The sequence below is a fragment of the Cricetulus griseus genome, chromosome 6 (assembly GCF_003668045.3).
Source record: "Cricetulus griseus strain 17A/GY chromosome 6, alternate assembly CriGri-PICRH-1.0, whole genome shotgun sequence".
NCBI lineage: Eukaryota > Metazoa > Chordata > Mammalia > Rodentia > Cricetidae > Cricetulus > Cricetulus griseus.
Window position 1 is genome coordinate 106310417 of NC_048599.1, and position 27627 is coordinate 106338043.

Here is a 27627-nt window from a genome sequence, read left to right on the forward strand (position 1 = left end):
ACTTTTATCTCTAATAATGCTTTGTAAAATGTTCTCACTATAGTAACTAAGCAAGAATATTAGATATGAAGATCATTACAGAAACGCACAACCAGTCAAAACACAGAGATTGTAACAACCACAATAACAACACACACACACACACACACACACACACACACACACACACACACACACACACCTATAGAAAAGAAAAGAATACTCAGTTTTGACTGGCAGCAAGGACCAGAGCCCACCTTGTTCTTCACTGGACACCAATGGCTTTCATTAAAATCATTGGTTTTGTTGTAATTAGGCTTTATTTCTTCACACTGGGATTTATCTTTCCTTAATTTATAAAACCAGATCAATACTATCAAGAGGAAGCTTACAAGAAAGGATGCTAACAATTTCTGTCTCTTGATCTGTCTAACTAGTTAAACACATGGTAGATTCACTCCGTTGTGGTGATTCAGTGATCTCTTCAAGTCAGGCATACTTTTGAGCATATTTCTGTATGTGTCCTGTACATGTAGGCCAAAACAATGCCATACAACTGTTTGTTGAGTAAGTGGTAACTACACATCTGAGAACTGGGGTTTCCAATTAATGCTAATACCCACTGGGGTATACTGTGATTGGTGTAACCAGGGTTTACAATTAATGTTAATATCTACTGGGGTATATTGTGATTGTTGGAACCAGAGTTTACAATTAATGTTAATACCTACTGGGGTATATTGTGATTGGTGGAACCTTGGCCCAAGTCAGAGTTCTATGCCTTCTTGGCTTTGGCATACACTTGAAACTCAACAAAATCAATGTCTTCTTTCTCACTTCCTTCCTTGTCCTGAGTCTCACTTTCTCCAATCTGAGCACTGGCCTCACGATAAGAAATAATGTACTTAACTCTACTTGCAAAGATTAAGCACATCTCCTGTTACTCAAAATCCATCACCTTACACTCTGTACCTCTGCAGTTCCCATATAGAGCGGCACCCTCACTCTCAGAAGGACTTTAAAAATGGTCCAAATTAAAAGTTCCCACAACAAAGTGCATCCAATTTAGAAACACTTTGGATAATACGAAAGGCTTCAAGTTCCTTAGATTATCTGACTGTTAATTAAGGGTTTAGATACCAGCTAAAATAGTGGAATGGAGACTGATGGAAAGAAGGACTACCAAGTTCACTTCTGCTTTCAATACAACATTCCTTTGTCTCATATTTAACTCTGAAAAGGGAGAAAACTGTTTGCCAAGCAAAAAAAATCTATCATTTCAAAATTTCAGAAAACAATAACCAACTGCATTTCCTTTTTTTTTTAATCAGAAAAAAAGTTCCAAACCATGAAATTCTACCTGAAAATACTTAGAACATTTATTCCATGTTATTTATTACATTTTCTAAGTGTAAAAAAATTTTAATGTTGAAGTAAAGTTCTGCTGAAAGCACCTTCTAAGTACACTGACCCCTCTCAGATTTGCTTGATAGCAGAACAGCTAGTAAAGAGGGCTGAGGGCCAGAAGGTGATGTGAGTTCCTTCACAATTGGTTCCATGTACCCCATGTACTGCAGATTTAATGACATGGTAGATTTTAAGCAAGAGGACAATTAAGATTTAGAATAGCAAGAAAGTGAGGCCCAGAAGCCAAAACGAAGGGACAAATCCCAGCTGTTGGCCACTAGCTGCCCTCCAGTCAATCTTACATGGCTTGACCCTGTGCCAGCTGAGGACAGCTGAGGTGGGGCCCAAGGACTGACAACAGTGAGCCCAGCTCCCACTTAAAGAACTGCAGCTCCAGTCGATCTCTGAGGGAGGCAACCTCAGAATGGCTGGAATCTCCTAGCACTTCCCTCCTTAAACTCTAAGCCAGAGTGGGTTGACATGTTTGTTTGGGGAGTCTGGCTTTTCAAATGAACACAGTTCCCTCACTCTGGAGGGACCTGTGTTGTAAAGCCCAACAGAATCCGACTCACAAAACATACTGGCAACAAAGTGCTTGCTGGCCTGCCCCTGCCTCCGCAGTAACAGCTGGTGGACAACCACCACCTGTGTGTCTATTTTTGCCTGATCTCTCGTTCCCTTTACAAGCCACAAGCAGCCAGTTGAGTGTGGCTGCTGAACAAACTGCCTAGGCAAAAAGATGGAAGACACCAGGGTGAAAGCAGGAGAAAATAGCCAAGTACATAGTTTCAGCATGTGAGAAGAAGCCAGTATGCAGAGAATGGGCCCTGGGCACCTTAAGTATACATCCTGTTCCCCAGAGCCACAACCACACTTTATGGGAAGTCATTTGACATCCTTCATTTAAAAAAAGAATTTTTTTTTTTAATCACAAATCTCGGCACCTGGGCAATGGGGCGGGCAGATCATACAACTCAGTCACCAAGGAGTCTCATTTCCATTGCCATTCTGGGTCTCCGTAGGATGAGGCAGTACAACTATAAATGCCCTCCCTAGGGCTGTGATTGGCATGTGCTTAGTAGGACAAAGAATAAGACAGACTAAAGGCCACTCCACAAAGGCACTGCCTGCAGACCCACAGGCTCTGCTGGGATCTGAGGGCCAGAGACACTCTGTGGCTCTAGGTTTTACCATCCTGATATGTATTATCAAAAGAGAGCTAGAACTCTTCATCTCTGCCAGTCTTTCTCAAAATGCAGCCTTCAGAAAGTGGGTATCCATACAACGTCTGACAGTGCTGTTATGGGGCACTTAGCTCTTGAAGGGTTTATTATCACTTTACTGGTGTTTAGAATTGGCTTCACTGGAGGCATAATAACTGAGTCCTTTTTATTGTTTTGCTTTATTTTTTTTTAAATCTTCTACAGATAACTCACTTCTTTATTGCAAGCAAGCTGTCTCCATCCCACCGTGGCCTCATACGCAACTACTGCCTGACCCACAGTAGACTGAACTCGATCTGAGTAAGTTTCAACTTCCTTTAAAGCTGAAAGGGCATGGTTCTGCTCAACTATGACCAAGGAAATTTTGGGATCTGCCATTGTAAAAACTGTGGTTTCATCTCTTCCCCCACTTCCTCATTAAAAGACAACCACTGCAAATACTGTATTTAATCACCCCAAAACACCCTCTGTCCATGCCTTTTTCTAAAAAGTGGCAGACTTAAAGAGTTATTTACATGGTCAGACATTTACAAATTATATTTAAATTATGGCAAGCTAGAAAAATACTCCTGGCTGGGAGCAGGTGCAAATCCTTCCTGCATCTCTGGAGTTAGATACACACACATGCATATGCACACACACTCCACAGGTGCTAATGTGGGGGTACACATCCCTTTCTCTAAAGAAGCAAATGTATTCTTTCCAACCCATAATCGAATGCTTGTATTTTTTATAAGTATGATCTCAATGGTACTAGAATGAAGCATTTTAATAATTTTAATTTTTTAATTGTATGCATGTGTGTTTGAGTGAGAATTTGTGCTCATGAGTATAGTGCCCGAGAGGCCAGAGAGGGGCATCAGATACCCTGGAGCTGGAATTCCACAAAGCTGTGAGCCACCCAGTTTGGGTGCTGAGAACAGAACTTCCTTTCTCTCGCTGAGCCATCTCTCCAGCCCTAATTCTTTTCTTCAACATCAAAAAGAAGTAGTCCATGAGACGTCAAATTCTGAAAGAAACCACAGAGTGTCAGTCTCACTGCTTTCCTATTGCTGGAAGGCATCAGTAGGAGGAAAGTGTCTCAGAGCTAGCTAATTATTGATACCCAAGCCCATCAAACTGTATTACATGAGTATGAAGTAGACAAGGCCCCATTCTTCATGAAGCTGCTAGGGTTGTTTTCTGGCAGGTACCACTGGAACAATCAGAATCTTCCCAGAAGACCAAACTACGGAAGAAGAGGAAAGAGAACAGGAAAGTACAACTCAAATAAGAGTACAGACAGCCCTGCCTAGATAAGAGTGGGTCTCTGAAGGAAGGAGGGGTGTGTGTGTGTGTGTGTGTGTGTGTGTGTGTGTGTGTGTTCATCATGCACAGTAAGGTCAGCAAAGTGAGATGTCTAGAGATTAGAGCTCTGCTGCACCCCGGAAAGTGACTGTGCATGGCCAGGATAAACCTGCAGGGAGAGTAGCCACTCTTTTGGCCAGCCAGACACTCTCATTCCAACCTCATACTCATCCTATGAGATTTAAGCAGAAACTGTGTTTGGAGGGGTTAATTTGCTTCCAGACCTGTAAGTGGCAGAGCCAGAATACAGCTCTGATCCTTAATCAGTATGAATGCCAATATTTATGTTTGCCATCACCAGTGGTTGCAAACCCAACCCATTTCCCCTGAGACTGTGGCAGTAACGTAGAATCTTAAGGATTCGATCAGGGGTGGGAGGTGGACCAAGATCCCTGCACTGAGCCTCCCTCCACAGACAGCAATGGAGTTTCTTGGAAAACTCTTGAGAAAGACTTCTCCCAGGAGCTCCAACCAAAGGTACAGAATCCAGGAATCCAGGTTTGGTGTGGCTTGTAGCTGCCCAACATGTCTTCAAAACTTACCACTTTTGGGTAACCAAGCAGTCCTTGGTTGGAGGAGGGAGTGCCTGCATCCTCCTCCCTAACCAGGCACAGAGCTTCAAGTCTAAATATTTACTCAACAAAACAAGTAAATCCTTCAGTTCTAGAGTCAAATATATAAATGGGTCTTACAGCCCACACTGTAGTACCCTCTCTCTATGCCCCCAACCACAAACAATATCAGTCAGAGTAGACACAATGTGTGCTTTTAGAACTAGTTTTTAATTGGGTCCCCTTTCAATATATTTCCCCATGAAGTCCTCCAGTACCACAAAGCAAGCACACACACTCTTTTTTTTTTTTTTTTTTCAGTTGAGGACAATGAATTCCAGGGAATTTAGTCCACTGCTACATCATAGGTAAAGGAGTGTCCAGTAACCCAAGTAGTATAATCATTTTTCTGCTATTTTTGTGCTGCTCTTAATTCTAGTTATGTTCAGTAAGCATAAAAACTAACAATTCCAATGTACCATCCCCATCAAACCTGCTGATGCTCCTGAAGACACACACACTGACACACAAAACCATTACTCTCATAATATCCACAATGCCAAAGTGACTGATTGGTTCTTTCTCCATTTTCCTACTCTTCAAGCTATTGTGTCAAAACTGCCACTCTACTTCAAAGGCCAAGTCACTTCATTCTGCTTTGAAATGGTGATCTATGAAAACAAGATCTGCAGAGCCACTCAGACTAGCTGGCAACTTTCTCTGGGAAGGCCTAACAGTTCCATATAAGATTTTGGATGGTTTTCATGTCCCCTCCCTACTTTAAATGATCCCTCTCCCTGCTCTCAAGATTTCCTTGTGCCCCTTGTGCCTATAAGGCATCTTCACTAATGAGGATGAGGAGGAGGAGGAGGGAGGGAGGGAGGGACATAGAGAAAATAAACCATGCTTTCAGGCAGCTTCAGAGAAGCAGGAATAGCCTGTAACCTGAACGCCTCACAGATAAGATGTGATATTTATGCAGACAATGGCAAGTCCCAGCAAATGCTAGTCCTAGGTCACTGTGCAAAAGAGATCACCTAGTAATGTCTCCCTCTAGTAATTAAAAACCACTTGGTTATTTCCACCACAGCCCACAATCCAATTCCGAGACACACTAACACTCTGAAAGAGGTGGATTCTGAAAGCCATTAGAAAAAAAATCCCTTTTAAAATGCCCCAAATATTTTCATAGATGACTTAAAGTAAGGAGAGTTTTGAACAATGACTAAATATTATAATAAATTTTCAAAATAACTGCTCTGAAATATGTGTCTGTTGACACATCCAAGCCTATACAATATGCCACTTTCAGAAAAATTGCATCCCCGTATCAAATGTCCTACGCACTTGCTTACAAGTTGTGACACTGAATGGAAAGAGGCAGGAGAATCAAATCTGACCTCATCCCTCCCAAATTTCCCTCAGAGCCATTGGTGGCCCAGGCCACATGGCTCAAGAGAATGCTACCCTATTGTCCTGGTCTGTTGTCAATGGATCCTGTACTGACCAGGATACATTTACTATAATCCTGGGATACTGGAGAACCACACACTGAGTTCTAGAAGCCTGCACTTCCTCTCTGAGGAACCATACACTGAGTTCTTCTAGAAGCCTGATGTCCCCCTCTGGGGAATCACACCCTGTGCTTTTCCAGAATCTTGCACTCCTATCTCTGCAATGCTGATTAACAAACTGACTTGCCAGGGCTTGGCAGTACATGCCCTAAGTCCTGGCACTTGGGAGGCGGAGGCAGGCAGATCTCTGTGATTTTGAGGCTAACCTGACCTACATTGTGAGTTCTGGGACACCCAGAGCTACACAGAGAAACCTTGTCTCTGAATGAATGAATGAACGAACTTGAAGCAACAAGCTCGTTAGTGCAAGGGCCTTCTACAAAACCCAGCAAAAACCAGTGTCCTCTGGATCTCCACTCCTTCCAGCCACTCTCACCAGGTAATTCCAGAGAGAAGAGGACCAATCATGGACCTGAAGATAATTACGCATTTTAAACAACTTAGCCATACTTGAGGGAACTGACACCAAGAGGTGTTTGTTTTACCTAGAAAGATACCAGGCCTAGAGCACTAAAGATTGCTATTTCTAGTGAGTGACTTTTTTTTTAAGTCACTGAATTTCTATCTTTTTTCTTTTATTGTAGCAAAATGCAGTTAACACAAAAGGGCCAATCTTAATCTTTTTTAAGTATAAAATTCCTCTTTACTGCTATGGTCTCCCTTCTCCAAAGTCACATGCTGAAACCAAATTAACAACATGATGACACTCGGTGAGACTAAAAACATCCTATTGGATATGATATCTTGTGGTTTGGGTGTGTACATTTCCATGGGTTGATTTATTATAGTTTCCTTAAAGATTTATTTTTATTACTTTTAATTACATATGCAGATGTGAATGTAGGTGCCTGTGGAGGCCAGAGGCAATGGAGCCCCTGGAGCAGAAGTTACAGGCTACTGAGCCCCTGACATAAATGAGTGCTGGCAACCAGTCCAGGGTCCTCTGCCATAGCAGTATACGCTCTCAACACCAGGGCCATCTCACCAGCCCTTAGTACATTTTTTTATCAAAAGTTGAGAATTACAGCATAAATTAATTCAGACGATATCTCCCAATGTCCCTTCACAAAAAAAGCTATGCATCCTCCTGGCTCTGCCCTCATCTCAACCCTGGCTCTCCATCTCACACTCCATCACAGAGTCAAGTGAGTACTACTTTCTCCTGACAGCGTCCATGAGTGTAGGCTCAGAAGACTTCTTAATGAAACGCTTGTGGGGAGAGGCAGGAGGCATAAAGAAATTCAAGAGTATATACATGGCCAGATAAACAGACCAATACAAGAGCATTCAGATGAGGATGAGGAGGGGGATCACCACTTCTCTGTCAAAATCAAATAAATACAGAACCTTATCTCTTTGTCCCGATAAGAAAATATGTTTGGCTTCAGAAAATGCACACTGCATGCAAACTGGCCAGTGTTTGAAATGAGTAAATTCTGAGTAATTCATACTTCAATAGAAAAATACCTTCAAGTCTCCTATGGAATCTGCACTCTACCAAGGACTTCAAGGATTATTGTCCTTCTAGACAACTATTTGGTAACTTCCCCCTCTCAAGAATACCAGAGTAGTTATTCCTTGGGACTTAAGAGATGCTACTTCTAGAAAACATGCCTTTACAAAATCAACAGGAACTGAAAGATGAATCGACAAGACCTAGAAATGGCCTCCAAACCCAACAAAACTGATCCATCTCCAGTGTAGAATGATGTCATGAGTGAAGATATTCTAAGTAGTTTTAATTACAAAGAAAGTGTTCAAATTTATATTCCCAAATGGCAAAAAGCTGCATATAGAAATCTTGTGTGTCCATGTGTGTAACCTCATACTATTGCTTTTCAATGAAGCCACTGAATTTATTAAATCAAGAAACCCATACTGTTTTGTTTTGTGTTTTTCTTCCAGACAGGGTTTTTCTGTGTAGTTTTATAGATCGGATGGCCTTGAAGTCACAGAGATCCACCTGCCTCTGCCTCCCCAGTGCTGGAATTAAAGGCGTGCACCACCACAACCGCCTGGCCACCTTTTTTTTTTTTAAGTTGCATAAAGTTAGCTATATTTCCCTAATTCTCAATCCTTACTTTCAACTGTCACATAGGGTAAAATTTGCATCCAGTTCATATGGGCTTGGAAGATGATTAAATGAATTAAGTTCATATAGTAATAAATCATTAGAGTATATTACTTGGTACTAATGTAGAAAGTGACTCATTAACAATGGCCATCAAACATCAAATAGGTTAAACAGTGAGCAGAGTTGAAGCCTGCACTTGCAATCTAAGCCCCAATCATCTACACCATTACAAACGAGACACACACCCAACACACTGTAAAAATCACCTCAGATCAATCATGCTATAGAACAAAGTGACTGAAGCAGTTAATAGAGATTTCACATCAGGTAAGGGTGACTTAAGGCAAAATTAATGAAATCACTGTTTGGTTTTAGGTTTTGAGACAGGCTCTCTTTATGTAGTCCAGGCTGGCCTCAAGCTCCTGATCCCCTAACTACACTACAGCTTCTTGAATGCTGGGATTATGGTTGCATACCACTATCCCTAGAATGAAGTCATTTTAAAGGAGAAAGAAGCTACAGAATAAAACCTTAAAAATAGAAATTATTTGAATATCTTACAGGTGTGCTGTAAGAGGCTAGTGTGATTAATTTCAAAGAACAAAGAGAAAAAGAAGGTGACATAAAGTACTATCAAGCCAAATCTGTTACCCCATTATCCTAACTCAAAATGTATTTAAGAAGTGATCAACAGATGATAAAAGGGTGTGTGTGTGTGTGTGTGTGTGTGTGTGTGTGTGTGTGTGTGTGAATTTTTTAGAGGTTTTACTTTTCGAGAAATTAATGAGCAGTTGCTTTAGAAAATCTGGTTTTGTCTGGTGATGGGGATAGAAATGTCAACTTAAAGCATTCACCAGGCAGTAAGCACTCTGTTCTAGCACTTGCCAACAAGGCTTAGTCAGGTGGCTTAAGGAAGACATGGAAGAAATTCAACTGGAACCCATTTCCCTATACCTGCCCTTCTCCAGCACAAACAACTACTTCTGACATACTCTACAAGCTAGCCACGCCAGAAAAAGCTATCCGGCCCTCCCTCCCCACGGGGAGCAGACAGCCTCGGTGGAGTCAGGGTACTAGTGTCATAACAAGTAATGAGTCATATGTGAGAGTGTTAAATTTTCTCGCGGACTTCCCCTACCCTACAACAGTGTTCATTAAGAATGGAACCCTACCTTTCACCCCCAAGTCAACTTGTTAAAATAGCTAAATTATTACATACTATAGTACAAACCTCTTATTTTGCTGAATGAGAAAGTTGTACTAAACTTCTTCAAGTAACACTGTCCATTTTACTTGGTTACCCACAAAATATCCATGGTAATACATTTTCTGAAACCCAGGTGAAAAATCATAAACAAGAACCTATTTGTGTGGGAGCCCAACTCTTGCCTCTTTTGTCTCTTTCTATGGCACAGCAGGTGCTCACAGTTTTCATCTCCGTAAGACCTTCATCTAATAAGCTAAATAAGGCACATTTTTAGAGTTTCATATATAAGTCTGAGTGCACACAGAGAAAACGCACTTGTGAAAGTTATTCCACTCTTCTGAACTGTTGTCTGAGGACACCTGCCTTTACATATCCTTCAGTACTGGACTTAATCGGTTCCTGTTAGTTCTTTACTCACTTCCCCGCCCATAACACAACATTCCACTCCATTGTTTTCCTCTTCCCTATTCCTCACTGCTCAGGTATTGAAAGGTAGAGACATTACCTTCGACAGATGAAAGGCAACTGTTCTCTGACAGTGGAAGAGGAGTCATTCTGGGGCTGAGCACTGCTCACTGCACTGGTGTCAGCACTCAGGTGGCAGTGGCTTGGCCACCCTGTCAGGACTGCTTTCCCCCTCAGTCAGATGTCAGCTCAACTCTGGATTCCAACAAAGACATCTGAAGAGATGGAACACTTGTTTCCTTTGTAGAAGCTTCCTTTTTGGTTAGCCAGGAATATTGTAACACTTTGGAGCACAAGTGATAACACCCCAAATGATTCTTTTGTCTCCAAACACAATTGAAAAATACTTTTTAAAAAAGAAGCAAAGTGACTGACTGGAGTATTTCTATGGAAAAACAGCAACAACAAAAACCCTCTTTATTCTGAGAAGGTTTATTTCTGCTTGCCAAAACATGATGGTTAGCCTCAAAATCTCATGAGATAATAACGAGCAATCTTCAAATATAGGAGATCCACAAGAATCAGAGATTGGGAAGGAAAAGCAACCTTGAACCCCATGTTTGCTAGGTAAGGTAAGGGTCCCACCACACAGCTACTATCTACTCCATCCTTTTAATCTCCAGAAGACTTAGTAAAGGACAAGCAGCATCACCACTGACACTGCATCATGTTTGGTAACAGCCAAATTCATCCAGCTAATTCATTAACAGGCGGGTAGAAAAAATGAGTTATATATACAAAATGGAACACTCATCAACCTGTAATAAAAGAATGTCTTTCATTTGCAACATAGATGAAATGAAATAAGCCAGGTCTTTAGAGAATAAACATCATATGCTCACAAACACACCTTCCAACCTAACACATGTAAGTATAGAGGAGAATGGTCGTTACCAGAGGCTATATGATACAAGAGAATAGAGACAGAGGTCAAGGTGGGCCAAGTTTGTTGGAAGGTCTTTTTAAGATCTATTACATAGGAAGGCAATTGTGCCAAATAATATAGTGTGCACTGCTTAAAACTTCCCAAGAGTTAGTTGGGCAGTGGTGGCACAGGCATTTAACCCCAGCATTGGGGAGGCAGAGGCAGGCAGATTTATGTGAGTTCAAGGAAAGCATGGTCTACAAAGCTACACAAAGAAACCCTGACTCAAAAAATCAAAAAAAAAAAAAAAGAAAAATTCCAAGAGTAAATACATGAGAAAAAAAGAAGAATTTCTCAGGTGATAGGTATGTTTATTTGTGCGTTGTAATTATCACTGCACAGGCACTACACCTTACCCCACAAGTACACCTTTTGCCAGTTCACATGGAGATAACAAAAAGAAAAGACTTTCGTACCATTAAGTAACAACACACATCTTTAAAAAAAAAATAGAAAGAAAGAAAGCATCCTTAACTTATAATGGCCATTTGCTTTTGAGGATATATAGGCAGAAGGCATGATCTGGGCCCAGCTTGATCTTCAGGCTAACTAGAATTTGACTGTTCTGACTCAGGTCAACAGTGTCTTAAATCCACCAAGAAGAAATTACAGTAAAGTTGCCTTTCTTGGGAATAATTCCAAAAAGTTTTATTTCCAAACAGGGATTCAACTGAACTTTAATTCCATACTTATGAATACCATAGCAAAACACTTGTTGTTTCAAGACAGGATTTCTTCGTATAGCCCTGGCTATCCTGGAATTCAATCTGTAAACCAGGTTGGCCTCAAACTCACAGAGATCCTCCTGCCTCTGCCTCATAAGTGCTGGGATTAAAGATGTGTGCCACCACTGCCTGGCTTCAAAACACATTTTTAAAAAGTGAAGCTGGAAGAAGCATTTGTTACAATTCCCAGAGACAGTCTGAAGAGCCGAAACAAGCATTAAATCAAGAAATGGAATCGATGATATTTCTACATTATTAAATATTTTGTCTGTCATCAAGTCACAAACATAATGGGAGATAGCACAATTTTCATCTCAAGAGATGCTATTTTTTTTTAAAGAGTTTAACTCTGCTAATTGGGTAGTATATGCACTGGCTCATTCTATTTCTCCCCAGGGCAAAGGGGAGTACAAGGCCATTACCAAAAGCCAGGGAGATTTGGGCATTTCACAGACTCAAGTCAGTGACCTTAGACTGCTCTATTTTTAACCAGCCATGCTGGGCTACCATATTGTTCTCCATATGCTGTTGTAAAATGACACACCCTGGCCACTAGTCCCTCCTCTGTCACACCCCAAAAGTGGCAGGGAAAACAAAAAGATGGAGTTAGTCAATTGACGAGACCCAACTTAGTCAACTCATTAGTGCTTTCTGTTCGGGGAGAAATGTGCTCAGACTAAAGAGTACACAAGTTTTGTCAATTTTGTTTCTGCAAAAGCATTACTGGCTTTAATAGACGATAAAGACCTTGGACAACCACGGATCCCCTGATATGTCCTCAAATTGGAAATAAATGACAGTTAAAGCATAGATGCTTGAAGGAACTGCCTCTATTCCAATGGCATTCGTTAATGTTAGCCATTCCAGAACACTACAAAGAAAAAGCTTCACGTGCATCGGGTCAAAAGGGTACCTAGCATGAGCTGTATCTTTAACAATAATATGGGCTGGCTCAGCTACACTGACTCAGGCCCTAGTGGACACTAAGGTGATTAATACCACAGAGTGTATACTTTGGGCTTGATAAAAACCTAAAAATGCAGAACCTCAAACTCCAGATACAATTACTCTTCAATTTTTAGAGAACTAAGTCTGAATAGTTAAAGACACAGTTATTACCACTACAGAAGGAAGAAACAAAGTAGTTGCCCTCCACAAAGTCAGCAGCATCCCACCATACAAAATACAAGTGTGACATCGTGTTATTATTCTGAACATTAATCATAAACATTAATCGTAAATCCATTAAATATCTTCTGCTCATATCAATGGACTTGAGAAAACTCTCTCTTTCATACACACACACACACACACACACAGAGAGAGAGAGAGAGAGAGAGAGAGAGAGAGATCACAATTGGTAGTTGAAGGCTGCTGACCCTTTTGTATAAACTCTTAAATAACTTGTAAGATTATGTTAGGAAGAAAAAATATTTCTGAAAAAAGAAAACCAAACCTTCAGTCTTCAGATATTGCATCACGAGGGTGGGGTGGTGGGTGGGTGTGTGTGTGTGTGTGTGTGTGTGTGTGTGTGTGTGTGTTTTAAGACAAAGAAAGCCAATTACAAACCAAGCTATCTTGATCTTTAATACTTTCCAGCCTACTGAAGAGCCAGGAATCAGAATGAAAAAGAATGCTGGGACATATGGTTCATCAGCTGCCATGCTTTTTGTTCTCCAAGATATACAACTTAAGATTTCCTTTAAAGTAACTAGCCAAACGCAGACAGATTTCATAGGGTGTCATCCAGCAACTGTGTGTGGAGCCCTCACAGTGTGCAGCCTGCTATTATTCTTGAAAGTCGACTTGTCTTTGCAGAGATGGCAAGGTTAGACTTGAGTTCCTATTTTCTGTAAGTAAACATTTGCAACCTTCAAACACACCTGCTTTTCACAGTGAGTTTCAGCACTGGCCAGGATCAATGACATATTTGTACTGGATTCCAATCGTTTTAAAATAGGACTGCCCTTTGTGCAAGACAATTTCAGCTCGGCAACAGCTGATTTAGTTCACAAGCAACAATACTGCCCATTGAAAAATGCACCTTGCTTAAAACAAATCATATTTTTTTGTTCCCAGGAAGCTTTGTTGCTATTTCCAGTAACAAAAGATACATTCTGACATCCTCAATAATGGTTTTAGGCAAACTAAGAGTAAACAAGATAACAACAGCAGCCGGAGAAACAGCCAAGGTGAGCTGGAGGCGGGTAAGGGGGAGGTTGAGTGGAAATGGGTATTTGTGATCTAAGAAATTCAGTCTTCACTGATGAATGGGGGTGGGAGGAGGAAAGAAGAAAGCGATTTTGTTTTCAGTTAAAAGAAAGAAGTGTGTGGTCCCGATTTTCTTTCACGAGTGCGTGTTGAATGCACAGCAGGCAAAATCTAGTTTCGTGACTTAAGACTGACTCAATAAGAGTAACCTAAGTTTGTGTGCTGATACAAAGGCGAGATCTAACCAAAGTAAGGACTCATACCAACAATTTCGTGACAATTATTCCAACGTTTCAAGAGTCTTCCGGTATCAGCAAGAAGCTTATGTTTAGTCACGGGATCCTACTATCGATTTCAAATGACCATTTTGTATGATGGGCACCGGTCCTGTTCTGCCCTCTTTTTAAAAAACCACAAACGATCCCGAGTGCTTTCGTCACCCATTTCCTAGAACTAAGGGCCTAAAACGGTACCACGGATGGAAACCAGAGAGCAAGCAGAAGTCAAAGGTCCGGGCAAATTCTTCTGCAGCGTGGCCCCGTCTCCCGCGTGCGTGCGGGAGTGCAAGAACTGAAGTGTGTGCGCTCCTCCTCCCTCCGGGCCGCGCGTCCCCATCGTTCCAGGATGTCAAGTGGGTGGCGGCTAGCCTCAGAGAAGCCCAGCCTGGAAGCGCCAGTGCCACTATGATGGAGACGGCCGAGCCCCCCGCTCAGCGGTTCCCCGCGGCCGACCGCCGCTCACCTTTGTTCGCCTGCCCTCTCTGGAAGGAGGAAGCCGGGGAAGCAGGAGCGCGGGCGGCGACCCAGCTCCCCTCGGCCCCTTCCCGGCGCCCCGGAGGAAATCCTCGGGCAAGTCGAACCCCCTCTGGCTCCCCAAAGGCCAGCCCGGCTGAGGGATGGGGGACCCCCACGGTGAACACAAAGGTTGGGAGGTGTGAGCCCGAGAGCGGGGGCGTGCGCCACGGAGCAGGCGAGTGTGCACGCGTGTGCCAGTGTGCACGAGAGCCAGGCGCTCCGGCCCTTCTTACCTCTCGAAGATGAGCCGCACCATGAAGATGCAGAAGGCCACCGGGAAGGCGAGGTAAAGGTCCTCCGCCTGCGGGAAGGTGGCTTCCTCGGTGTTCTTCAGGTCTGCCCAGGTGACATTGTGCGGAAGCCAAAACCGCTCGTTCCAGAACCAGGCTAAGATCCCAGCCATCTTGCTTTGTCCACTCCTGTGTCGCGGCTCCCGCGCTCCTCCGAGCTCTCCGCAGCACAGGGCGCCGGGGATGCGCGCTGGGCTGGCCCGGAGCCTGTGCCGCCGCCGCTCCCGCCTGCCGCCGCCTCCTCCGCGGCCGCTGCGCTCCCAGGCTCACTGCTGGCTCCGCTCCTCTCCTCCCTCTGGCCGCGCTGGGAAAAGGGCCGCCTCGCCTGTCACGTGGCAGCCTGACCGCACGCCCTGATTGGCTGGTGCTCGCGTCAAACAGCAAGGCACACGCGGCCGGCTCGCCCACGCCCTGAGGGCTGCGGGCCACGCTCCAGCTCTGGACCCGTACCTGGAGCGCGTCCTGCACCTCCGTCCCAGCCCCGAGTTGGATCGCACACGGTCAGGACGCCAGCTCCTGCCCCCATTGGAGTTTCTGCGCTCTCGTCCTCTTGCCGAGCGCAGAGAGACAAGAGGAGGCTGGCAGGGGCCGAGCTTCCAGAGAGAGAGCCCTGCACTGAGAAAGAACCGCTGAAGAAGAAGTAGGGGGTGCAAAGGCAAAGGAGGAAGAAGTGGGAGGGGAAAGATCATCTTCAGTGCGAAAGAAAATCAGGAACTGGGGCGGGATAGTTTGGCAAGAGACTTCTGCCTGGAACCCAAGCCTGCCCTCCTCCTTGACCTTCCTGCCACGTTTACCCTGCTGCTTTTCATTGAGCCGGCTCCCCAGGGCATAAGGCCCCCTATTTTGATTTATGAAATAGCGGGAGAGCTTAGAAATTTGTGATTAATTAATTGCTTAATGATGGGAGTGATGGTGGTGATAGTAGCTGGTAACAGCAGCATTATGTGAAACTACTCCCCCAACCTCGCCAAATACTGCGGGAACCATGTTTTGACGTGGTGATGAGGGGTGCTATTTATTCCTTCTCCCCCTCCCCTTTAAACCAAACCCTCAAGGCCTCTGTTGCTTCCAGATTCTCACCTATTCTTTGTTGAGCTTCCATCCATGCCTTCTCCACCCTTTGAAATTACTCAAGGTCAACTGTGATTGCAAAGGTCAGTTCTTGCCTTAGTCCAGGCTGCTTGACGGCATAGCTCAAACAATGAAAATGTATTGCTCATACTCCCAAAGTCCAAAGCCGAGCTCGGTACTAGCAAATGTAGGATGCAGCGAAAGCACACTTCCTGAAGTCTACCTGACAGGTGGTTGTCTTCTCAAGGAACCTCTTGTTGCAGAGGTGGGAAAGAATGCACCCTTGTATCTATTATCTTGCTAGAGCACTAACCCTGTTCCCAAGCCCTCAAACGCTTATGCGTCTCTCGGGCTCTGCCTCCAAATGCCAATACATTGACTTTTGGGAGAACACAAACATTCAGTTCATAGCAATTATCTTTAGATGACTAAAGTTCCAATCTCCTCTCCAAACCTTTCCTTCTTGTGGTCATGGCTCAAGCCAAAAGGAAGGAGTCATTTTTTCCTCTTCCCTCTGGATTGCATAGCTCCTTCTTATATCACAAACTCAGCCCAAGTCATTTTAAAACCATAATCTTGCATGCTCCACCACCTGTTTGACTGTCATCTAATCTAAACAACCAGAATTTCACATAAACACCTAACTCCCAATTCTGCCCATGTTGCTCTGCTGTCCACTCTCGGCCATAGGGATCAAGTTGAAATTCTTGTCACACAATTCCAGCACTTAAACTGGCTTCATCTCTGTTCTTCCCCAAGTGGAAGTCAAAGCCATTATAATTTCTTAAGATGTTTGGTTCCTTATTATCGCTCTGATCTCATGCGTTCTCTTCCCTCTGTGTGGCTTTCATGGCTCCCTGATCTTCATGGAACATACCACCCATGCCCACACAGTCTTTGTGTGTTATGTGCCTTTCCTCTGTCCCTGGAATATCTTTCCCAAACCTTCTGTGTTCTCTTCCCTTCATTTTATTCTGGTTAAAGCTTTCCCTTTGCCATCCAAGTCAATGTACAACCCTTAATCCCCAAAGCTGCCATCACCATCCAACAGAACATATAACACCATTGTCACCTTGTCTTTAAAAATTGTAACCTTCGAAAAGTTTAAAATATACATCTATCAGTCAGGCAGTGGTGGCGCACACCTTTAATCCCAGTACTCAGTAGAAAGAGGCAGACAGATCTCTGAGTTAGAGGCCAGCCTGGCCTATAGATCAATGAGTTCCAGGATAGTCCAGGCTATACAGAGAAACACTGTCCCAAAAATGCAGATACCTATATCTATATAGATATATAGTCTATTTTATTAAATGTTGTAGTTTCAAATTTTAAAGAAAGTACTTAGTACATAGAGGACTCATTAAACTATTGACTTAATGAATCAGCATTACTCTAACAATCTACCCCCCTCCCGCCAAAAAAGAGACGTCTTTAGGTGAAGATAATACTTGAATAATTAAGTTCAATGTTCTTAGATCCTTGCTAATTTCATGAGAAGCACCAAGTGAGCACAAAGAAGGGAGATGTCATTGAAGCAAGTCTTCTTTGGAGAGAAGATCACCATCTGCATTCCAGAACATGTGTTAGCAGCTTTGTAGCTCCTTGCTCCGTCTCACTCTCTTGTGTCCTGTTTCCTGCTTCTCTCCAGCCGCATTTCCACCAGACAAACTAATAAGAAAACAAAAGGTCATGCCTTTGCCTCACCCATCACCTTTGAGACTAGGGTGGGATTTGAAGAGTTTTGTAGAAGATGGATTTTGTCAGGCAGTTCTGGAAGGAGGATTTAGTGCTTGTCAGAATCTTGGATAAATTGGTTAGTTTCTACAAGCATGCACAAGTTCTCCTGTATGACCTGCATAGGATGGCATCTGTGTTACTTCTAGCCACTATTATGAAGCTAGTATGAGATTAGGTATGGAAAACAGCCTATGTCAATTCTTCACCTCAGTGCCCATATACAGCAAACACCTCTTTTGCTTGTCTAGAATATCTTCCCTCAAGCAATGGCTCCATCATGTCACCCATCACTCAATTAATTACTTGGAAAAAACAATAGGGTGAGCCATAATTTCTTATCTGGCCACACTTTGGTTAATTTGGGGATGGGCCCGTGATAGCAGTGAAGGTCCTTCTTCAGATAATGGAGGTTTGGTCAGCAGCCTATTTTGTAAACACTTGGATTCAAACTCAGAGAATATTGTCCACCATACTTCATTGTAGAGCCAGAAAAAGTAAAAGCTAGTTGGCTACAGAGAGCAAAGTCAGACTCAGAGAGTTAAGTAAAAATCTAAGACACGGAGAGTTCTGTCAGCATCTAGCTTCAGTTCCTACACAGTACAAGAGTGCTGATTGCCTTCTCATCTTCAAATTCCAAGAAGCAGTTTAACTTCGTGGAAGATTTCCCTATCTGGTTATATTACTGTAATTTTAATCCAGAAGTCCCATTATCCAAGACAATACTTGGAGAGCACGTGTCCTACTCTTAAACTCAAGGGAAAGTCTAAGAGGAGAGGCAACTCCTTCCAAGAATGCCACTTTATATCTATCTGTACAAAAAGAACTTCTAATTGCTGCCCCAGGAAACCAAAATGCAATGGATACCACACACAAACATATGGCTCAATGAGGAAATGAATAGTTGGTTGCCAAGCAGAAGAGGCAAGAAAGAAGAAAAGGGAAAAAAACTTTTGTTGAGGGATAGGAGTATAAAATGCCTGAACTACAATTGGGAAACAGCTCTGTAAACTGAATATGAAGTAGGATATGAGTAGCACACCTGCTTTCCCAGGCAACTGGAAACTATCAACAAAGCTAAGCCAATTTTCTCATCCTCAGGTGCACACCCACGTCTTAGTTCTTCCACATACATTCAAGTTCACACATAAGGACTCTACTTCTTGAGAGCAGGAGAACAGCCATAAGTTTCTATGATTGTCCACTGTGAGTTTGCATGACACAAGATTGTAATACTTATTCTACAAAAAGAACACACAAATCTACTTGGATAGCAGGATGTACTCACATGAAAAGCCAGATACCAATACACACCAGCAACACTCAAGGTGCACTAGACATTAGAGGATGAGTGTCCAGTGAGTGCTAATAACAAGGACTCAGAGGAAGAAGGGATATTCTGTTTTGAAATGGTGAAGGGAACTCCAATCAAGAGTTAGAAATGAATTAGATTATGAGGAATGAGTAAGATTTTTAAACAGTGTGAGTAGTGGGAAAAGGTGAGATAAATCTGATAAGAGCAATAAATAAAACATTGCTGACACACCGGATAACAGATAGCCTTTAGTATGGAACAAAGGGATACACCTATCAAATTTAATGAGCCTGTGTTTTATCTATGACTAGAGCATAGGAATTGTTTCATAGTACCATTCCTGGTATATAATACATACTTAGATTACACACACCTGCATATGTATATTCAGTGCTTAAAACAAAGACAGTACTAAAAGCATTCAGTTTAAACACTCATCTCATTGATTGTCAATACTTATTTTTTAAATTTTGTATATGTGGGGGGTATGTGCAAGTGAGCTATATAGTTAACATGCTTTGTGTTGCCTGGTATAGGAGCTGGGAACTACCAGGCCTCTACAATAGCAACAAGTACTCTTATCTCCTGAGCCAAAAAAAAAAAGAAAAAGAAAGAAAGAAAGAAAGAAAGAAAGTGGTAATAATAGGGAATATTACAACATTGTATTTCTGTAGTTTTCCTGTGAACACCAAACCTTCTTGCTGTGGTTAGTAAAGTCACCATATGCCTACACTAGTTTGGGTTTTTGGTTGTTATTGTTGTTATTTGCTTCTTTGTTTGCCCAGTTGCCCACCTATAGGGATTTCACACATACTATATATAGCGATACTCTTCTAAGTGGTTTCAGCAAGAGGTAGGGAGGATCCATCTCTACAGTATGCATATCAGCAGTAACAAAGCAAAAAACTCAGCATCTTCCCCAAACTAAAAAGAAGAAATGATAATTATTTAACTAACAGCATTGGACTGATGACAATAAGCAAAGGCGTCAAGCCTGAACAGAAATATCTGTAACACAGAACATTCCATAGCATGTGTTCTTGCCCATCTTTAGTCTTTTTTGTTTTTGCTTGTTTGTTTTTCAATAGTTTTTTATTTATTGTTTGATAATTTCATACAATGCATTCTGATTATATTCATTCTACTCCTCCAACTCCTCCCAGGTCCTTCCCCACCTCCCTACCTACCTAACCCTGCCCCATTCAAAAAATAAAGCATGGGACAGGATCAGAAGTTAAGAGCACTTGCTGCTCTTGCAGAGGATCCAGGTTCTAGTCCCAGAAACAACATGTTGGTTCACAACTCCCTGTAACTCCAGTTACAGGCAATCTGATACACTCTTCTGACCTCTGTGAGCACAAAGCACACACATGGTGCCCATACATACATACAAAAATACATACATACATACACGTGAAACAAATTCACTAAAATAAGAAAAATTAAATAAAATAAAACACAAACCCATGGAGTCCAGTTTGTGCTGGCCAACTACTTTGTGTTTCAGACCTGGCCTTGAGTGTGGTTGATATACCAAGTGTTACTTCATTGAAGAAAATTAGCTTTACCTTCAAAGAGCAATCAAATGCCAGTAACTCATTGGCTAGGGGTGGAATTTCATACCCATCTCCCCAGTTCTGTGTGCTAGATTTGTGGCATGCTGTCACAATATCTGTGAGCTCATATGTGCATCTTCCTTATTGTGTCCAGAACACAGTGTTTCCTTGAAGTCATCCACCAACTCTGACTCTTACAATCTTTCTGCTCCTCTCTTCTACATAGAAACCTGAGCCTTAAGAGGAGGAATATAATGTAGACATCCCATTTAGGACTGAGCATTCCGAAGACTTTATGTATATTGAACAGTCATAGATTAATCACCATCTACTGTGGTGATATCTTGCTTGTACAAATAAAGCCTGTCTGAGGGTCAGAGAATGGAGCTTGCCACTAACTAACCATAGAGGCCTGGAGGTCTGTACAGACAGGCAGGAAGTGAGAGCTGGGCAGAAACTGGATATAAGCAGGGAGAAACAGGAAATCGCTCTCTTGTCTGCTGAGATGCTAAGGAGGTAATGTATGCTGTGGCTTGCTGCTTCTCTCTGATCTCTCAGCATTTCTCTTTGTATCTGACTCCAGCTTTTTATTAACTAGACCAATTAAGAACTCCATTTACAATCTACTGAAAGAAGAAGCTTTTTTGATGAGGGTTAAGTAATGAGTATAGCAATATGGCATTTAGGGTCAGTTTATTACTTTGTCTAATTAGCAGAATAATAGTACTAGGTTTGACCTATTTAGCTTCAGATTGTTTGTCTCACTGATAGTGTCAGATATGAGTCCCATATCATGGAGCTGGCCTTAAATCCAATTTGTAAAAAATGGTTGGTTACTCCCATAGCGTTTGTGCCATTATTGCACCAGAAAAAAAAATGCTATGTATCCATCAACCAATACATGGTTAATGAGAATGTGGCACGTTTACACAGTAGAATTTCATTCAGTTGTTAAAAAAAATTAAATTAAAAATTTACAAATAAATATATGAAACACAAGCAATTGTCCTGAATTAAGTAGCCTGGACCCCCCCAAAAAAACAAACAAACATTACATGTTTTCTTTTATATGTGGGTGTTAACTTTTAACCTTTAGATATGTGTGTTTTGTTCAAAATACCTAGAGATGAGACAGCTAATAAGTGACTGTGAAGGAATAGGTGATCTACCAAAGAAAGGGAAATAGAATAGAGCATTATTAAGGATAGAGGTAAAATTGAAAATAGGAAGACTAAGTAGGATGGGGTATGTGAGGGAAGAGTATAGGAGGGTATATAGCAAGGGATAACTAACCTTATGAAAAAGCCATATGGAAACCTGCTATGCTGAAAGCTTTCTAAAGTATAAATATAAAAAATGAATTTATATAGCGTACCCTGTAATAGGGGGAGGGGCAATACTCCAACTAGACATAATACAAGTAAAGCCCCCACTATCAGGCCAGGAATGGGTTACCTCTTCTTGAGTTGTTGGTCAATGAAACCGATAGATGCCTTCCCCAAAACGTTTCAGACTATTGACAGTGCTATTGGTTACCCTCCATAATTTGGTAAGAAGACCCTATTACTGAAGACACTGCATACTTACATTATAGAACATGGAGAAGTTGAGCTGGTGTTCAACTGGAGGCTTCATTCCTCCTGGATAGCAACATAGTGCTGAAAGATTCTCTTCTGAAAGAAGAAAAAACCATCACCAATCTCACCCAGCTATGAATCCTGTGAGCTGTAGTTGTCTGGCTTTGTCTTTCTTAAAACCATGTCAAGTATTGTTAAAGACTGTTTTTCTCCTTCTCTTCCCTGATAGTTTCTACCTCTGAAAACCTCTTATGACAGCTGTCAATGACTCTGGTATTCCTGGATAAAACAAACCAAGGGCTGGATTATTTTGTATCTGTTTTTAATAAAAAGTCTGCATGAATGTTCCTTTTTCCTCCTGAAATTTAAACCTACTACTATGGCTTGAGAATCCGTTAGGATGTATGTTCATCATGATGTTTCAGAACAACTAAAGAATAGTGAGAAGCAGCCAGATTATTTGACTATGGTCTGTTCACATTAGTTACATATGTAAAAATTTACGCATACATTTCATCCTAGCTAACAAATATAGTCAACCATGATGGTATTTCCTTATATGTATTTATATATGAATAGCATTTAGAAGGCAGGCTATCTGATTTATTTGCCTGATTCTACCTCTCACTATTTTAACCAAAGAGAAAAAGAAAGCTCAACATTCCATCTGAATCATTTGTGGGAGGAGTGAATGACCTAAAAACTGCTTTAAAATTGACTTTATGTAGTATTTCATGGCTGGAAGAAATCTAATTTACCAATAAGGTCATCAACCAGATTTAACAACTCTAACAATAAGAAACTCACTACCTAACAAAGTGATCATGACATGCTATGACTAGTAGAAAATATTCAATGAATTCTTCTTAATTTTCACATATATAAGAGGGGATTTTGTATTTATATTGTCTAAATAGGTTTAACTCCAGTCACATCATCTTAAATAATTATAGTGGTTTTGACTGATCATTTCTATATTAGAGCAATAGGTGATATCCCGTGTCACCCAGTGGCTACTTGCATCTATGACAACTATAACAAAGAAGAACTTGCTTGAGGAATGATCAGTCATTTAACTATTAATTTATGGAGAATTCAGTACTTCTTTTGAATTAAACATAGAAGAGTGGCCCAAAATTATCTGAAAAAAGAAATTAACAGCTGGGCATCATAAGAATCACCAGTCACCTATATTGATAACAGAAGAAACAGGTGAAACTATATTCCACACACATTGTGTGTGTGTGTGTGTGTGTATCAAGCATAAAGATAAGAAAAGAACAAAGTAGCCACTTTCAAGGTGGAAATTGCTTTACTGTCTTCTATTGTATTCACTAGATAAATTAAATTACTTCATGCCAAATAGTAGCTTTAGAGAGTTCAAAATTCTCATTCATTTTGTAGCAAAGCTAGAAGTTGCTGTGAGCCATAGACTTGAGGAGAATTACAGCTCCTCAAATCTGTAGATGCCAAGAAAGTGCCATGTTCTGAGAAACAGCAGAAATTGACAACTCAAATAACTTTAGGGGCCAGGCAGGGAACAAAGTGAATGGCACTGAAAACAGTTGAGTTACAGGTCATGCAGGCATTCAACTTCTTTTCCTCTTTGTCTCCTATTTCTTCACTGATAGCCTGATAACCATAGGCAAGTCAATCATATCTGTTGGCTGGGGTTACCTCTTTGTCTTTACACTTAAAAGACTATATTTATGTAGGAGGTCACATTTTAAAAGTAATACTTTTATGTGTAAAGCAAGGACTCCATCTGGAAAATAACAGTCAATTTAGTAATGAATATGGAAATCTCAAGAAGTCATTTAGTGTATGTGTGTGAAGACCACCAAATTTAGTGTGTGTGTGTGTGTGTGTGTGTGTGTGTGTGTGTGTGTAGCTGACTTTATCAACAATGGCATATTTCCTTGGAAAACATTCTTACTGAAGACTCAACCTCTTGAGACTTCAGGATTTTACCTGTGCAATGGGGATAGCACTATATACCAGGATTTCAGTGAGATTGTGTAGCATTTACTATCAACATAGAGGCATTCATTATCTGGAGTATTACTGTTATGAATTTTAGAGTTTCTCAAAGATTTCCTTCTTCCAAGGGAAGGAAGACTCAGGTTTTGTGGGGAAAGTCCTCTACCACAACAGGATGGGCCTTTACTTCTCAGATGGCTGGAAGAATTAGCTTTCATTTAGCACATAAAAGGCAAAGTGAAGAAGGGCCAAAGGAGGGGACAGGAGGCTCTAGGAGCCTCTACACCCTGCTTGTGGTTCCCCATGACATTACACCTTAGAGCTTCCATCCCATCTTAAACACCATGACGGTTTTGCAGAAACACATGAAAGGGCTGTTAGTTTATGCAAATTACTCAGGAAAATACAATCGAAAGAAAATTGAAGAAATTCTGGCTTCAAAATCTTCTATATTAAACACAGGAGCTCCAGGAACAGGTGCAAGTCATTGGGGGCAGCTGATTCTAGGCACTTGAGAAGTAGATAAAGAATTAGAGATGAAAACATGGTTAAGACACCTGACATAAGGGATCCAATGTAGAAGAACATCAAGGAGGTACAATTTGTATATATCCAAAGACTTGAACTAAGGACAATTGGCTAATATCTCTGGAAGTCTAATTTTGTCTTCATAGAAGAAAAGTTTGAAGCTGACCCAGTTGTATCAGTAGTCCTGTCATTCAATCACTGTGCTTCGTAATAGGAAACAGGAGATTTTAATTTGAAAAATTATGAGGGTTTGGAGAGATGTTGCAGTACTTGAGAGCACTTGTTCTCACAGAGGACCAGGGTTCTAGCAGAGAACACTAGGTTAATAGTTGAAACAAATCAAATGTCTAAATGCAAAATGAGAGCCACAATTCATCAGTTACATGACTGTCATAAATAATTTCTATGCACCAATGTACAGTTAGAGACATACAAAGAAAACACTCTCTTAAAAGAATAATTGTGACTTTGCAATAACATCATGGATATAAAGCATGTAGTATAGCTCTCCTGGTAAAGAACATTCAATAAAAAAGTACAGTGTATCATTTGAATACCAGGCAATACACTAATTGTTTTTTAAACGAATTTTTATTTAAATAAAAAGCCATCTTATTTTTGTGTTTTATTTATTTTTTGATTCTTTAATTACTACTCATATTTACATATCCATCTCTCCCATTCCCTTGCCCTCCCATCCTCCCATGTTCCCCCCAACCCACCCCCAACTTCTCCCTAGGGATAGTAAGGCCCTCCATGGGGGACATTCAAAGTCCATCATATCATTTCGGGGAGGGCCTAGGCCCTCCTTGCTGTATCTGGGCTGCAATAGTATCCCTCCATAGGCAATGGTCTCCCAAAGTCCATTTGTGCTCTAGGGGTAAAGACTGGCTCCACTATTAGAGGTCCCATAGGCTGTTTTGGCCTCCTAGCTGGCACCCACATTCAGAGGGCTTGGTTTGGTCCAAGGCTGTTTCCACAGCTTTATGACTAGGGTCTCCATGCTATCAGTAGGTCAGGTCCACTGTTTCTGTGGGTTTCTCCATCCCCATCTTGGCTCCTTTGCTCATCCCTCCTCCCTCTCCACAGCTGGATTCCAGGAGTATGGTGCAGTGCTTAGCTGTGGGTGCCTGTTTCTGCTTCTAACAGCTACTGGATGAAGGCTCTAGGAATGGTAACCAAGGTTATCAATGAGGTTATCAATCTCATTACAGGGGAAGGGCATCAATGGCATCCTCTCCACCACTGCCTGGGGTCTTAGTTGGGGTCATTCCTGTGAATCCCCTAACATTTTCCCTGTGCCAGACCTCTATCCAAACCTGTACTGTCTCCTCTATCAAGGCATCTCCTTTCTTGCCCTCCTCTATTCCTCCCCTGTCTCAGTCTTCTTGTTCTCCTCCCCCTCCCCTTCTTCCCTTCCCACTGCCTTCCTCTCCCCCCCTCGCCTGGCTCCCACTTTGGTCAGGGGTTCTTGTCCCCTTCGAGAGAGACTATGCAGTCTCTCTTAGGGTCCTCCTTGTTTCCTAGCTCTTCTGGCACTGTGGGTTGTAGACTAGCAATCCTTTGCTCTATGTCTAAAAATCATATATGAGTGAGTACATACTATGTATATCCTTTTGTGATTGGGTTACCTCACTCAGGATGGTTTCTTCTACTTTCATCCATTTGCCTTCAAATTTCAAGATTCCATTGTTTTTTTCTGCTGAGTAGTATTCCGTTGTGTAAATGTACCACATTTTCTCTATCCATTCTTCAGTTGAGGGGCATCTGGTTCTGGCTATTACAAATAATGCTTCTATGAACATAGTTGAACATATGTCCTTATTGTATTAGTGTGCATTCTTTGGGTATATGCCCAAGAGAGGAATTGCTGGATCTTGAGGTAGACTGATTCCCATTTTCCTGAGAAACTGCCATACTGATTTCCAAAATGGTTGTACAAGTTTGCACTCCCACCAGCAAAGGAGGAGAGTTCCTCTTTCCCTACATCCTCTCCAGCATAGATTGTCAATGGTGTTATTGATTTTAGCCATTCTGACAGAGTGGTTTCGATTTGCATTTTCCTGATGGCTAAGGATGTTGAACACTTTCTCAAGTGTCTTTCAGCCATTTTAGATTCCTCTGTTAAGAATTCTCGATTTAGTTCTGCACTCCAACTTTCAATTGGACTGTTTGGTGTTTTGGTGGCTAGCTTCTTGAGTTCATTGTATATTTTGGTGATCAGCCCTCTGTCAGATGTGGGTTTGGTGAATATCTTTTCCCATTCTGTGGGCTGGCATTTTGTCTTGCTGACTGTGTCCTTTGTCTTATCAGTTTCAGGAGGTCCCATTTATTAATTGTTGATCTCAGTGTCTGTGCTACTGGTGTTATGTTCAGAATGTGGACTCCTGTACCAATTTGTTCGAGGGTACCACCTACCTTCTCTTCTAGGAGGTTCAGTGTGACTGAATTTATGTTGAGGTCTTTGATCCATTTGGACTTACGTTTTGTGCATGGCAATAGATATGGATCTAACTGCAATCTTCTATATGTCTGAATGAATCCAGTTATGCCAACACCATTTGTTGAAGATGTTTTCTTTTTTCCATTGTATAACTTTAGTTTCTTTGTCAAAAATCAGGTATTCATAGGTATGTGGGTTAATATCAGGGTTTTCAATTCAATTCCATTGGTCTATCTGTCTATTTTTGTACCAATACCAAGCTGTTTTCAGGACTATGGCTCTATAATAGAGCTTGAAGTCAGGGATGGTGGTGCCTCTGGAAGTTCCTTTATTGTACAGGGTTGTTTTGGCTATCCTGGGTTTTTTTTGTTTTTCCATATGAAGTTGAATGTTGTTCTTTCAAGGTCTGTGAAGAATTGTGTTGGGATTTTGATGGGAATTGCATTGAATCTGTAGATTGATTTTTGGCAAGATTGCCATTTTCACTATGTTGATCTTACCTATCCAAAAGCATGGGAGATCTTTCCATTTTCTGGTGTCTTCTTTAATTTCTTTCTTTAAAGACTCAAAGTTCTTACTATACAGGTCTTTCATGTTTTTGGTTATCATTACCCCAAGATATTTTATGTTAGTTGCTATTATAGTTCTAGC

The 27627-nt window shown here is 41.6% G+C and overlaps 1 protein-coding gene across 2 annotated transcripts in view; it reads right to left on the reverse strand.

Annotated features, from left to right (window-relative positions):
- Positions 1-15020, reverse strand: part of Cers6 (ceramide synthase 6) — a 248229-nt gene extending 233209 nt beyond the window's left edge. For both annotated transcript variants that reach the window (XM_027420254.2, XM_027420253.2), the window contains exon 1: positions 14716-15020. In XM_027420254.2, the coding sequence (XP_027276055.1) occupies positions 14716-14885 (170 nt within the window). In that variant the 5' untranslated portion in view covers positions 14886-15020. The remainder of the gene's footprint in view (positions 1-14715) is intronic.
- Between the last annotated feature and the right edge of the window lie 12607 nt (positions 15021-27627).